Raw genomic sequence first — 16026 nt, forward strand, 5'->3', positions numbered from 1 at the left:
TTTCAGGTGAATGTGGCTGATGTTGCTGCTCCATTGGGAAAAAACCACTAGTTGAATTACAGAGTGATGCAGAAGCTCAAACAAGTTTTAAAGGAGAACAATTTCCAAAAAGTGTCCACACCTTTGGAGGAAAACTGCTTTTCATGGCATTTCCCACATTATACTTAGTAGATAGAATCAGGTTTCATTCAATGAGTTGTTGACACAAATGTGCAATTGCTTGGACTTAGTGAACAGGTAATTTTCACTTACCACTGCAGTGAAACCTGACAAATGTTGTGTGTGTTACTTGTGGTTTTGATGATTAGAAAGTTATAGAAAGAAGGAAAATAGGATTAAATGAGAGAAAGTGGTTTCATTAGAACTGTATATTAGAGGGATATGGGAAGTCATTTCTTTATATATTCCTGTTTTGTCTTTTTTATCTTTTTCTTATACTCTTTTCTATTTTTCTTTTTTGTATTAATTAATTATATTTACACATCAACAAAAATGTATATGTTGTTGTTGTTAGTTGCGAAGTCGTGTCCGACCCATCGCGACCCTATGGACAATGTTCCTCCAGGCCTTCCTGTCCTCTATCATCTTCTGGAGTCCATCTAAGCTCATGCCTACTGCTTCAATGACTCCATCCAGCCACCTCATTCTCTGTCATCCCCTTCTTCTATTCCCCTCAATCTTTCCCAGCATTAGGCTCTTCTCCAGTGAGTCCTTCCTTTTCATTAGGTGGCCTAAGTATTTGAGTTTCAGCTTCAGGATCTGGCCTTCTAAAGAGCAGTCAGGGTTGATCTCCTCTAGGACTGACCGGTTTGATCGCCTTGCAGTCCAAGGGACTCGCAGGAGTCTTCTCCAGCACCATAGTTCAAAGGCTTCAATTCTTTGGCGCTCAGCCTTTCTTATGGTCCAGCTTTCACTGCCATACATTGCAAAAAAATGTATACAGCATTACATTAAAAGCCAAATTGTGTACATAATTGCACATCGCAAATTGTATTAGTACAATTACTATAAGCAGAAAAGCATATATATTCCATTTGCAAGCCAAGGGTGGGGTAAGTATGGATTTTTTTTTCCCCTACAGTATTGGGACCCGAAGAAGCGAGTAAGCAGCCGAGGCAACAGAGGCCTCTCGCCCATAGACACTCCTCCCGCTTCCTCTTGTGGCGTTCAGCCAGGCAAAAAAGCCAAGGCAGCCCGAGGGTGCGGTGGCTGCCGCCCTTGCAGTCAAGCGGGAAAGGCCGGGACGATGTGCGCCACCTCCGCAGAAGGTGGCCGAGAAGAGCCGGGATCGCTAAAGGCCCGCAGCACCTAGGAGGGGCCAACTCTCTCCCTGACCGGACACGGGCGGGCTCCGCTTTACACAGCCCCCTCCACACCGGGAAATCGTGGCCTACGCAAAGCAAGACCTCAAGTTTTCCCGGTTGGCGGCAAAGGCGGACGCCGCCTGGGCAAAGCCATTCCCGCCCACCTTCCTCCGCGAAGCCAACATCCGCCCATCCGTGACGAAAGGAAAGCGGTGGCATCAAGCGCCGGCGTCCGGAGGCGAATCCGGAGACAAGCGGTCGGGCAAAGAAAGAAAGAGAAGGTCGCTGAGCGGCTCAGCCCGGCGCGATGGAGGCTTTCTGCGGCTCCAGCTTTTGGGTAAGCAGCTTTATCCCGTCCCGGACCTTGGACGCTCGGGGGCGCTTTGGAGACGAGCGCGTGCTGAAGTGCGGTTTCTCCCCGGCTGTGAGGGAAGGGAGTTTCCGGAATGCCCCAACGAGGAAAGCGCGGCTCCTTCGAGGGGGAGGAATGGCAAAGCATTCCGTTTAACGGGAGAAATGTGGTGGGAAGGAGTCCAGGTTTTCGAACGTGTCTGCTACGCTCTCCTTTAGCCAAGCTTGGGATGAGCTGCTGCAGTTCGGTTGCTGGGGGTGGAGAAAAGGAGCCTGTGGTGCTCCGGCTACTGTATTGCATTTTATTTTTGCTGGGGCTAGGCTAGATTTCTGTCGTCCTTAAGAGTTCAAGGGGCTTCGCCTTGAGGCTCTCCCCGTTTTAGCTCCACACAACAGCAACCGGGAGAGTTCCGTGGGGCTGAGAGAGAATAAGTGACCCCAAGTCACTCCTTGAGTTTTCTTTCCTGGTTGAAGGTGGCCTTACACCTTTTATTTCGCTGGTGGTAGTTTACCCCTTAATTGTTACACCATCCTGGCGCTCGTCTCACACACAATTCTGTCTGGGGCAGATGGGAACTGAAGTCCCAAACTCCCTGAGGTGCCTCCACTCCTGTGTTGTAGGACAGTTGCTTAAAAGTAAAATTTAAGCCAGAGGTCCCCAACTTTTTAGGCACCAGGAACCGGTTCCATGGAGAAAGGTTTTTCCACGGACCTGAGAGTGTGTGATTTTGTGCTGCCTGCATCCCACGGATGGGACTTTCCTTGTTTGTCCGGTCCAGTAGCTGAGGCCCGGTACCGTCCACAGACTGGGTGTTGGGGATCCCTGGTTTTAAGCTACATCTGGGAATTCTTGTGATGCATTAATTGATTAGATTTCAATCTTTTTACTTTAACCCCACAATATTCCTGTGAAGTAGGTGTGCATAAGAAATAATGGTCAACAGCTAAACTTCTGTGAGGGTGGACTTAAATTTGGGGGTCCCTGGTCCTTCTCGGACATCCTGCATCTCACTGTATGGAGGCTAAACTATGCAGCAAAATAATCCTACTTTCAGCCAGAATAAATGAAAAATGAGATACCATATTGTTAGTGTGTCTTGTATTACAGAAGTGAAATGTGATTGGGAAATAATACATTCTTGTTCTTTATTCTTTGAGAAGTAAGTTTCACTGAAGGTATTGCACACCATGTACTGGGAAGGATGTTGGAAGATTAAGAAAAACTTGTATCCAAAACTTGTAACACTCCTCACAGATATGTAAATGCCTCATTTTGTTCTGCAAATGATGTAACAAAGCACATGCACACCTGTTCAGTTTCTAGAAACTTCAAACTGTATTTTAAGATCAATAGAAACACGACTCTTTTACCTGTTGATGTGTTTATAAAGGCAAATAAGGTTAATCCCTAGCACTGCAGATTAACTGTAGGATCACCTGACTAAACAGGTATTTTCACTCTTGTTACTACAATCCTACTTTATTGTGATGCTGTATAGAACCAATACAAGTTTGAACAAGGAACTGGGCATTGATTCACTGATTATTAGAAATGACTCATGAATGAATGAACCTTTATTGTCAAAGTACAACCATGTATACATTGAGATTGGCTGAGCCTTTCATCTTTATTATTGGAATTTTGCTCAGTCCTAACTTGGTTGGATGGACACAGATAGCCCTTGATTTATGACTGTAAGGGAGCCTACCCAATACCATCATGGTTGTAAAGCAGGTCATCCACACGACTGACCTGATTTTATGACCTTTTTCCAGTCATAAAGCAAACATTGCTATCTTAAAGTGAACCTATGGTTCTTTACCGGCCAGTTTTTCCAAAAATGGGAAATAAATGCCTGATTTCAGCAAAACCATAATAAAACGCAGTCCTGTGCCCCTGGGAGACTGCAGATAGCCTTAAATGTAGGCATGCAGTCACATGAACAAGGGGTGGGTGGGCGAGTCAAAACCTCAGAACCGGATCATTGGAGCCTCCAGAGAGGTCCATCATAACTTTGAATGGTGACTAAGCAACTGGCCATAAGTCTGGGACTACCAGTACATTCTGTTCAGCAAAGCTGACAGCCATCCATACTGCTTTCTAGGCAGTCATTTTGGAAGTGTTCACCATTGCTGCTTTTTCAGAGCTGAAGGGGTAACTAGGCACAAAGTCACCTAGCTGGTTATAAATAAGGCAAGAATGAAACTCATGTTAAGTGGCAATAATGGGGTCGACTCTTTAATAATCAGGCAGCTGCATTCTGCTGCCGGTTGAAGGCAAGAAAGCCATGAGGGTTCCAAGAAAAACTGAAATGGGCACATGTGCTGCAACTAGCCAGAGGTCTTCCTGGTCACAGCCTCCACCTGTTCTAATAATGGGAGCCATGAGATCAGTACCATTCCCAGATTATGAGCCCGCATCAGACCTAGGAATTTTATACCCTGTGGGCCACATGTGGCCCGCAAGCAGTCCCAGCCTGGCTCGCAGTGTCAGCGGCATTGGTGGGGGGCAGGGGATTGGCAGTGGGGGTTGTGGGGCATCATTGGAGGGGGTAGTATAGCGGGGAAGAGTGCGGTGACTGAGGGTGGGGTGGCATGGAGGGGGTGGGGTGCTGAAAGGTGGGACAGAGGGGGTGGCGGCATCAGCCTTCTGCAACAGTTTCTCATGTGCCCACCCCTTGGGAAAACTAATTGCCCACCCCAGCCTACGCTTTTAGGAGAAGCACAACCCCATAAGAGCTGAAGTTGGACGTATCTCATAACTATTGAGCTTCTACAGCCATAGTTACTCCATCCTGCTTGGACTAAGCTTGGTCTTGATTTTCCTATCTAGATCCCAACACTACTGCTTTGCTTCTAATAGATTTCCAGATGCAACTGAAGGTTTTTATTATCCCCTTGCATGAGACAAGGCTAGGATCACCTATTTCCAATTGTTTCTGCTTTTGCCACAAAAGTTGGCATTGTGTGTATGCATTGAGTCCCTAATATGAGGCAGTATCATCTAAGGAACCCAGAAGATGTGTCTTCTCTGTCTTGCTACGTGCCGTAGGTAACAATGTTCCCTCTGAGATGCAAGTAACCTCAATCCTGCCACATCATCCATTAGCATAGTTTGGTTTCCATCTCCTGCATGTATAGGCCTGACTCTTGCCTGAAATGGATCTAGGTAATCTGCTTTCTCCTTTTTAATTGCCATCTCAACACCTCTACTACTACAGTCATGTCAGGACTGTAGTAGTCAGGACTTCCGGGTTGAAAGGATTGAATGGTGACATCACTGTTGCCCAGGGAACACCTATTTGGGAGTTCTTTTCATGTCCCCATTAAGTTGCCCACCAAAGTGGCGCCCATTTATTTACTTGCAGTTGCCTGCTTTTGAACTGCTGGATCAGCAGGAGCTGGAGTGTGGGATGAGAACTCACCATCCCACGGCAGCACCAGGTCTCAAATGTGAGCCTATTGATCATCCTAATTTTGTGAGTCACCATGCTCCACAAAACACTTCTACTAAAAAGGGAAGAATGAAGACTGGGCACTTGACATGTAATACTACCAGATTCAAGGATGCCTTCTTGAGCAAGGAACATACTGGTATGTCTTTCAAAACTACTGGCAACTCACAGACACACACACACACACACGCCCATCACAATTTTATATTCCATATTATCTGGATATAACTGCTTGTCTACTTATCTGATGAGCTGGAATAAAGCCTGCATGTGGCAGAGTGGACTCACAAGGAATACTATCCACTTTTTTAAGCTCCACAGGCTCAAAGACACCTCCCACATAATGTCACCCCTGTTACCTCTTCAGATTATTCTCAGTTTCCACCTCTGAGCAAGTATGAATGATTTTATCTGCAAAATGTCTTACATCATGGTGCTCTGCTATAGATTCTTCCAGTCCGTCATTCACAATAGGACGGAAGTACCACCAGATGGCAATGTGTGGTAAATGCAATAAGCGCTTCAAACTTGAGCTTATACAGTGTCTGAATCCAGTCATATTCATTTTTTGTCCTTGCCAATTTGCTATAAGTCACCCCATTTCATGCAGCTCTTCAGTATACTAACTTAACTTCCAAGATTTGGCAAACAGGGAGAGCCCACTCAAGAGCAAACCTATCAACTTTCATGGAATAAAATTAGATGCTCAGTAGAGCTTTCCACCAGAACAGGTCGTTAGGAAAATTACACAAATGTCTTTGAAAGCCCATAACTACATATTTAGCTGCCTATGGTAGGCCATCTTTATAGGTCCATCCTTCCAGCAGAGAATGCCAGTTAACTACACAGGTAAGAGGAAGTGATCTGCCCATGATGAGGGGCTGATAGAAGTCTCTCCTGTTCCAACAGTTTATCAATCATGAGCTCAGCTCATAAGTGTTAAAAGTTGCTATATGGCTGTACACAAGGATGAGGATCACGTTTTCTTCTTTTACACCAGACATGTCAAACACAAGGCCCGGGGGCCGGATGCGGCCCGCGAAGTGGTTTTATGCGGCCCGCGAAGCCATCCTGGACACAGTGAGGGAGTGGCTCCCACTGCCTTGGCCCTGGCCCAGAGACCCTCCTTCTGCCAGAGACCCTCAGATCTGTCCCACTCCTGCCCAGGCCCCCATAGGCACCCTTGATGCGAAAGATGTAGAGCTGGCCACGCCCACCCAGTAGGCCATACGCACTCTAGCCATGCCCACCCAGTAGGCCACGCCCAGCCAGGCCACACCCACCCGGCCCCCTGAGGGCAACCGCCATGCTGATGCGGCCCTCAATGAAATTGAGTTTGACACCCCTGTTTTACACTAACCAGAAATTTCCAAACTTTCTCGGTTCATTACCCTTAGAGTCTCAGTAATCTTTTATGGTACCCTAGGCCAAAAGTCCACTCCAAACTCAGCTTCACAACAAAAATTTAAAATATTCTGCAGCACCCCTGTGAATTTGTTACAGGCCATGGCACAGAGTTTGAAAACCAGAGGGCCAAACTAAAGCTTGATTTGGTTGTCACTTTGCATGGTACGTGAACTGTCCCAAGGAAGAATTATGGTGTCCAAATCAAGGTGGATAGATTCAGATATGCTGAGCTAAAAATAAACAATCCATGATATTAGCATAAGGGTGTACAATCCGAGGTCTCCTGAAGCTCCTGCAATTTTGGATGCAGCTGCTCAGAGCTCTCCTAAACGTAGCTACATACCTACCCATTATGCTGTTTCCTTTCAGGGCTACACCTGGAAGGAGTAAGTAATAGGAAGCCAAAGAAATTAAAGGCTTGAGATGAGAAAAGAAAACAGCCAAAAACTAGTTAGGACGCTGAGCTTGTCGATCAGAAGGTTGGCAGTTTGGCGGGTCGAATCCCGAGTGCCACGTAACAGAGTGAGCGCCTGTTACTCGTCCCAGCTTCTGCCAACCTAGCAGTTCGAAAGCACGTAAAAATGCAAGTAGAAAAATAGGGACCACTCCGGTGGGAAGGTAACAGCGTTCCGTGCGCCTTTGGCGTCTAGTCATGCCGGCCACATGACCACGGAGATGTCCTCGGACAAGCGCTGGCTCTTCGGCTTTGAAACGGAGATGAGCACCGGCCCCTAGAGTCGGAAACGACTAGCACGCATGTGCGGGGGAACCTTTACCTTTACCTTATTGTTCAGTTCTTACAAACAACCCTTGTTTTTACTTCATTCACCTGGTACTCCCCAAGGTCCTTTTTCAGGAGGCAACTGGACTTTCTTGTTTTTCATTGAAGACATTTTGCTTTTCATCCAAGAAGCTTCTTCAGCTCTGATTAGATGGTGGGGAAAAACAAGAAAGTCCACTTGCCTCCTGAAAAAGCACCTTTGGGACAACCATGACCTGGACGACAGAATCTCCATCGACATTCACCTGGTACCTTTACTTGTTTTAACTTCTCATGTCTTCTTGTCGATTTTGTCAAATCCATCCAGTCACAACTTACCCAAACATGTTCATGCTATTCCATCAAGCTAGGATTCCTTGCTAGGGTATCTTGCAAACTGATAATTCAGCAATTAGTGGGTATATGCAGTGCACTAAGGGACGTTGAAGGTGATGCTTATTAAAATTTAATGGAGCTGGTGCTAAATTAATAAAATCTAAAATACTTGTAGCAGTGAAATATTTTGTTAGATGAACAAATTTGTTCCAATGTGAAATGACTGACGCTCAAAATTTTATCAGATTTTGGTAACTTATAAAGCAGCCCAATTCCTTTCAATCAGATTTTTGGCTTCCAGTCCCATCGTCCCCGTCTTGATGTTGATTTATCAGTAAAAATTAACAAGCAGATCTATGGCTGTGACAAATAGAAAAATGGATGGATGATAACACCTTAATAGATATGAAGCCTTCCAAAGTCTGAGAAATAGATGCCAGAGTTTAGTTTTTGTCTTTTGCTCTTTATTTATTTTAAAGGAAACAGTCATTTTAGGTTTCTGGCAGAATTGGATGAAATAGGTAGCATAGTTGGTACTTCTGTAGAGGTTATGGCCATCATGTTACAGATGCATGTCTTTATGCATGTCTTTAATTCAATGTGTTTGAATTATGTTCAAACACATGTACCACAGCGTGTGTTATGAACATAATTATGAAAGATCGACAACATAGTTGTATAAACCCTGCAGGCTTTCCAAAAGATAGCAGCATGGGTATGACAGGAGTCTTTACATTTGGGGGTGAGGGTTGGGAAATGGTTCTGCACCCACCTGTATGCATATTTTGCAATTTGTACAGTATTAAAATAATACGCATCAGAGCAGTGTTTCTCAACCTCGGCAGCTTTAAAATGTGTGGGTTTCAATTCCCAGCATACTGGCTGAGGAATTCTGGGAATTGAAGTCTACAGATCTTGAACTTGCTGTGGTTGAGAAACACTGCATTAGAAGCATGTGTAGATAGCAGCAACCTTTAACTAAATAAAGGCAGGTGCAGAAGAACTTGATCGTCCAGATTTTTCAAGCAAACACTTCAAAGTTAGTGTTTTAGATCCCACTGGCTTCAACCAACCTTTATAAGTAGCTGTTTCTGGTCCTGGGGCTGGCTCTATTAATGATTTCTGGATAATTTAAAATTGTGACTTAGAGACTGTGGATCTATGCAGAAGACTTCTCTGTGAATCTCCACTGACTCGGAGTTTGTGTGCAGTCATGCCATCTTTCATAGAGCTGTGATGTTATATCAGGACACGTGATAGCTGCAACCATTGCTTCATGAAAATACATTTCTCTCACACTATATTCCCCATCTGTCCAGTTTGTCTTCCTTACTCCACTATTGTAATATTGAAAGTAGGGATATTACTAGTGCAATCAACAGCTGGTTGCAGGCATTTTTATTATACTGGCATGTTTAGATTCTGATGATGGAAAGAAAACCTGCATCTATCTTGTGGTGCCTATTTGGTTTAAACCAAGGGCTGCCTCTTACTCTTTTGGCCAATAGTGATTATTTATTGAGTGTTTTTATCAGTTCTATGAAAAATACAGCACTGTGTTTGCTTATTTATGTAGGCTGTTTACATAGCTGATCACTTGGCATGAATGCGAACATAACTAAGACAACAAATAAGACTACGCAAATAGAATAATGTTTTAATAACGTAAAATATAATGGGACACACTCTTGCCAAAGACAGTGAATCTGGATTGGCTGAGAAGATCACCTAACCCTCTGCCTGGGGGCAAAAAAATCAGATGTTCAAAGCCGTAGGAAAGGTAGGCAGGATCAGGGCCAACCCGATCTTGGAAAGAATGCAGTGCAGCAACAGACAAAACACTGTCGATAAGTACTTAAGTGACAGAACTATTTTGTTCTGTTGATAAAAGGTGATAATGCTTAAGTGCTGGGACCAGAGCATGGTGACTCTGTCAGATCTTATCAGACATCAGAGATAATTAGAAACAGGTGGTAGTTTTCAGGTGGTTCTGCAAATAACCGGGCACGGAGAACTTTAAAGGTGATATCCAGCACCTTAAGGTACAGCTGGGAGCCCTCTGGCAAACTTATGGAATATTAGTGCTGCTTGGGTGTAATTAGTGGGTGTATCTTATACCCCTAAGTATTAATACTTTCTATCAGTACATTCTAGAACAGTTTTAACTTCTGAGTTGTCTCCAAGGGCAGCTCCATGTGGAGCGCATTGCTATAATCCAGGTAAGAGATAACCAAGGCATGGGTGGGTTGTAAGCAAGGCCTCCCAATTCAGGAATGGACTAAACACAAAAGATAGATTCATGCTTTGAGTGACAGTGGCTACCTGCTCTTCAAGCAGCCGCTGTGAATCTAGGAAGAGCCCGTTATATGCAGGTGGTCCTTATTCAGCAACCATTTCAAGTTACAGTGCTCCTGAGCGAGGGGACTTCCAACTGTTCCTTGTAGTTGCGATGGTTGTATTGTTCCCATAGTCACATGATCATGCTTCTAGTGCTTGGTAACGGGTTTGCAGTTACAATGGTCCCACATCCTGTGGTCATTTGTTTGCCATTTGCAACCTTCACTGCCAGCTTCAGTGAATGTAACAGGAAAGCTAAGCTGGATGTTGTGACCAAGCAGGATTTGCTTAAAGATGGCAACTGGTTATATCGCAACTGCCATTGTATGTTGGCACAGTTATGTGACATTGCACTTTACAACATTGTTTGGCAATGGAATTATTGATCCTAGTTAACTGTCCTGAAGTGAGGACTACCTATACCGAGATTGCCACAGGAAGTGCAACCCCATTCAGAAACACTCATGGGAAATCTCAAAATCCACAGCCAAAGTCAGTCTTGCAAGGGTTGACTTCCAGCTGGTTCTTGCCCATCCAGTCTCCCTCAGCCTCCAGACACTGAGACAGAACCTGCATGATAACCTTGAGCAACTAGGGACTACGATGTGCAACTAAGCCTCAGAGATGTAGAAACAAACCACTGCAACCCAACTACCAACTAAAGCAGCTGTTCCCAACCTTTCCTACACCCCACACCCCAGTATGCTTTTAATATATTCTCGCACCCCTCACAAAAGTTTGAAATAACGGTAACAAATTATGCATATACACTATAATTTTGAAAACCCAAGTTTTTGCACCCCTTGGAATATCGTCTTGCACCCCCAGGGGGTATGAGCACCCCTGGTTGGGAAACCCTGAACTAACGTGATGTAAGAGGGATATTGTTCTCCCCATCCAGCACCCCATCTTATATCCAGAGAGAAAATAAATGAACTTTATTTCAGAATGAACTCTTTCAAGAAAAACGTCCACTTCAGTTCTTCAGAACATGACTCATAATTTTTAGTCCTTGCAGTCCCAACTTCCTCTGATACTGGAGATATAAATAAGGTGAAAGCATTTGCAGCCGTCAAAGCAGACAGCTTAAAGTTCACTTCATCAGTCTCCTTACAGCACAACGTGAAGCCTGATCTTCACCAGCACGGAGGCATCTAGGTCACCACCACCCTTATGCACTCAGGAGAAGGGATTGTTGCCACGTACAAAAATACACTGCCCATTTTCTGCAGCAAGATGTCAGTCAGTTGATTGGTGGCACGCCCATTACAAGCATGTAGTAGATTGGCAGGGTTGCTGTTTCTGTGCAGTATCTTTGTTCAGCTCCTCAAACAATTTTGGTGCTATCAGACATGTTCAGAGACCACAGGGCCTCTGCGAGCCACCCTCTGTAGAATAACTGATTGTTTTGGTCTCTAACAAAGTTCTCAAAAACCAATGAGAGATCCAACAATACAAGAAGAGTTTCTGCACCATCCCTTGGCCTTGTACTATTGCCTGCTATCAAATTTCAGTGATATTTAGAGCTTTCTAGGAGAAATGAACACTGAAACCCGTTGTTGTTGTTGTTAGCCCAACTCCAATAGATTCTGGGCAGCGTACAAACCCTTCCAAAAAATCCTAAAATAGATAAAACCTAAAACCACATAGACAGCCCCATTCTAAAAGTAACACACATACAACAAAATGAAACATTGTGTTTATTAAAAAAAAGAGTTTATGATTGTGAGAGAACTACCAGATCTGAAAATCTGGATGACTATCATATGGCAGCAAAGTAGTGCAGGAAATTCTAACCCTTTGTAGTCACCTAACAAATATCTAGAATTTTGCAGCCTTGAAGTGCTTGGTGCTGAGCTTGGTTGTTTGCTTGTGGACATTTTCATTACCTGACTATGTTACATCTTCAGTGCTAGAAGGGCATTGGGTTTGCTCTCTATTTATATGCAGTAACTTGCCTTGTCATTGCCTATTGGTGGGGGTATTATTTTCTCCTTGGTATTTCCTTGATTAGGCTGTTGTTTACTGCTTGATTGTCTAATACTATTTGAGCCACTGTTTATAGAGAGACCAGACCCCACTCCCTTCTAGCACTGAATAGGTAATGAAAATATCTGCAAAGAAACAATCAAGCTCAGAGAACACATATAGTATGAATCCATCATGAATGTGTTTACACAGCATGCTAAGTCAAAAAAAAAATATCAACCTATTTGTGAACTACCTGATCCCAGGGTATTTTCAATTCTACACAAATTAGTTTAGCTTTTCCCCCATTGTACCTTCCAAATTGTAGCAAGTCTGGAGGACAACTAGCTTGAGGAAAACTGAAGGATATGCATATACTGTCCAGTGAATAAGGGTTTCAAAGTGTTCTTTTGGACAAAAAGAGGTTTTTTGTTGAAAGCAGTAAATCCCAGTAAACTAACTTGTGTGGCAAGAATATTGACAGTGTGAGTTATAAAACAGAAGATGAATATAACATGTGAGTATGCTCTGTTGCCATATACCTATACACTACTAAAAGTATCATTCTCATAACCCTTTACAGGACAAAACAGTGCATCTTAGGGCAACAATTTTTGAACCAAGATACCTCAAATGGACTAATTATAAGGATTACCTAACAGTTTGTCTAGTAAATTATAAAGCTATCATTAGATATTTACTTTGCAATTATTTTTTTATAATTTATATGGAAGCTTAAAGAAGTAAGTCTTGGCACTGGAAATGTTGAAACAAATTGTAATTTCGTGTGTAGAATGTCCTGTAAAAATGCTGGTGAGAAAGCCTGGGTGAATAAAGTCAGTTGTACTTTACTACAACGTGTCACTATGTATTGTGTGTTTTGTGGTTCTACACAGAATATCACATCATTTATTTTTATTTGTCGACATTCAATATGCTGAGAAACTTGACTTTTTTTTTATTTGTTTATTTTAAAAAATGAAATCGGAGAGAGAAATCCCATAGGATAGAAAACAGCACAGACATAAAGCTGAAAAGCTTATCATTAATTTCATGCCTGTGAGAAATAAAGTTTATGAAATAAAGAAATGGAACCAATGAAAAATAACTTGAATTGCAAAATTTATAAAAATGCAATGCTCAGGTTTTCCTGAAATAAAATTGGGGTTATATTGATGAAGATTATCTGTTTTGCAACATCCTGCTAGCAATTTGCTAACAAATTAAATTGCTTCTTAAAGATACTAAGGTTGGAGCTGATTTTGTTCCCTTCCAAAGATCTTTTTGAGATTTACTACACAATTAGTTTAACAGCATTTGGTGCTGAACTTAAAAAGCCAAAATTACCACTTCATTACTAACAATTATGTGCCGGTTTTTTTTGAATACTGTGTTGACAAATATTTAATATCTAGTGGCTGAATTGTTGGCAAGACAAAAGCAGTTCATATATCTGGTTTGATCAACCTATTATCTGCCAGATAGATTGAAGATGCAAGTTGTGTTTGGCTTGCTGGCAGATTATCCTGGTGGGACAATTAGTATTTTTATTTTTTTTTATTTTAATCCCATTTATATCCCGCCCTTCTCGGAAGACTCAGGGCAGCTTACACTCTAAGCACAAATCAATGTGCTTAGCAATAGCCTTCATTCTATGTATATTTTTTTTATTTATTTTTTTATTTTAATTTCCATTTATATCCCGCCCTTCTCCGAAGACTCAGGGCGGCTTACAAACTTAGCAGTAGCCTTCATTCTATGTATATGCCTGCTTATTAGGGCTTTCACACACACCCCAAGCGGCATTATTACAAAGTCAGCTTAATTGCCCCCAACAATCTGGGTCCTCATTTTACCTACCTCGGAAGGATGGAAGGCTGAGTCGACCTTGAGCCTGGTGGGACTCGAACCTGCACTAATTGCAGGCAGCTGGTGTTACTTAAGGAGGCATTAGCCCGCTGCTCCACCAAGGCGATGAAATTTTAGGAACATTAGGAATTTCTGGATCACTGTAGAAGATGAAGTGAACAGGCTAACCTTACCATCTATGATTCTGGTAGCTTCTACAGTATTAAAGGGCCACTTCTTTTTTTAAAAAAATACACCTTCTATAGTATTTCTCTTAAACAATACAGCTTAAACTCAGCAAGGAAGCTCTAAACAACAGCAGCCTATCACATTTGCCATCAATACAATTAGAAATGCACTTCTGAAAATACTTCTACTGTATACATACTGCACATCCAAAAATCTATTAAATTGCCCGGATGTGTCTTTTTGTTTTAATGGAGATGTGCGCTGCCTTTGGAATTCTCATTCATTACACATTCTCATATTCCATTCTTGCTCAAATTCACAATATCATATTGACCTAAAAATAAGATAAAATCAATTTTGGTGAGAAGAATTGCTCATCTGACAGCATGGAAACCAAGCTGTTTAAATATGATAGAACCCTTCTTAAAAACCCAGACCTGGTAATATTGAAGAAGGGGACTTAGATCTCTGGTTGACAGACTTAGAAATCCTTTGTTCAATTTAAATTGATAGTTGTATTCATTTCTGTCGTTGGCATAGCTATCCATAGTGGAATGTATCTGCAGTAATTAATAATGGGGAAAGGCAATATACTGGATGAGAAATTGCTTTTAAAATTAATGGGGAACTTGCAGCTTCTGCCAGCCTGTAAATATAATATGTTATTCCTCTTCTGTACCAACTTCCAGAGTATATCTGGGCCCAATTGGGTTTCCTGGGACACATCTTCCTATCATTTAAAAAAAAATTAAACCAGAGTAAAGCTCTCTTAGTCAAGACTAAATTGCAATATGTGTGATCTTTGAAAGGAAATTGCTCTGTGCGATTCATGTTTATTGGTTTTTGAGACTGCCACCTTAACCTAATGGAGCAGTCTGTGGAATAAATTTGCTCCACCGTATACAGCGAGGTGTTTTTCTTTGTCCTTTTATGATTTAGAGACAAAATGTTTTTCAAGGCTGTTGGAAACAGAAACTCTTCAGCAGGGCCTCCAGAGAAGACCATTTCCTTCCACAAATATGGTCACTATGCACAATAAATAGGAGATTTGATGTTATTACTCAATACTGACCTTTCTAGATGCAAGTACTTTGAAATATTTAGTCTGTTGCTATATACCAAAGAATCACAGGCCATATTGAGGACACTTATTTTTTAAAAAAGTTAAGTACTGTCAAATATTTTTAAGTTCCTCTATTTTATACTTTGACTGCTAGTACGCATGCATTCACAGCTGGTCCCATGGCAGATTTATAGTCACACATTTCCTTTTCATTCTTGTTCGTTTCCCTAGCTTTATTTTATCTTGCAATGACTTTTATGGACAGAGTCAATAAAGGCTTGCTACAGCTGCTATGGTTTCTTTCTTGTGCAAAAACTGGAAACTGAAGCATTCCAAACACGAAAAGCAAAGAATAACCCAGTTGAAATGAATTTCCTGTATGCCACTAAAAAAGAAATAAGTGAACATGTTTTGCTAGCCCATCCAAAATACCGTCCAGTGTTTTGCATTCTGTGACATTTGCAAATGAAGGCAATGAAAATGGCTTTGAGATAGCTGACTTTCCTGTGAGCTTTATTTTGCCCTCAAAAATAGATCTAAATGGAACTTGCAGGCAGTAGAAAGAGCCCATGGGAAAAAGTGACAGATCTACTCATGCCTTTATTACAGTTGTTATTAAGTTGCAGAGCCTTATCAGCTGTATGTCAGTGCATTTATTTGTATTTTGTAGTGTATTCCGAAGATATGGAAAGGCAGAAAGTAGATTAGATTACAAAGTTATCCTTGATTTATAATCAGTTGCTTAGCAACCATTCAAGTTACCGGTACATGCCTTGGTGGAGCAGTGGGCTAATGCCTCCTTAAGTAACACCAGCTGCCTGCAATTAGTGCAGGTTCGAGTCCCACCAGGCTCAAGGTTGACTCAGCCTTCCATCCTTCCGAGGTAGGTAAAATGAGGACCCAGATTGTTGGGGGCAATTAAGCTGACTTTGTAATAATGCCGCTTGGGTGTGTGTGAAAGCCCTAATAAGCAGGCATATACATAGAATGAAGGCTATTGCTAAGCAC

The 16026-nt window shown here is 42.3% G+C and overlaps 1 protein-coding gene across 1 annotated transcript in view; it reads left to right on the top strand.

The window, feature by feature from the left end:
• The first annotated feature begins 1079 nt into the window (after window positions 1–1079).
• Window positions 1080–16026, top strand: part of ABCC3 (ATP binding cassette subfamily C member 3) — a 79265-nt gene continuing 64318 nt past the window's right edge. Inside the window, exon 1 of the mRNA XM_083353917.1 lies at window positions 1080–1641. Within this exon, the coding sequence (XP_083210043.1) occupies window positions 1612–1641 (30 nt within the window). The 5' untranslated portion in view covers window positions 1080–1611. The remainder of the gene's footprint in view (window positions 1642–16026) is intronic.

This window comes from Vipera ursinii (genome assembly GCF_947247035.1).
Source record: "Vipera ursinii genome assembly, chromosome: 2".
Taxonomy (NCBI): Eukaryota; Metazoa; Chordata; class Lepidosauria; order Squamata; family Viperidae; genus Vipera; species Vipera ursinii.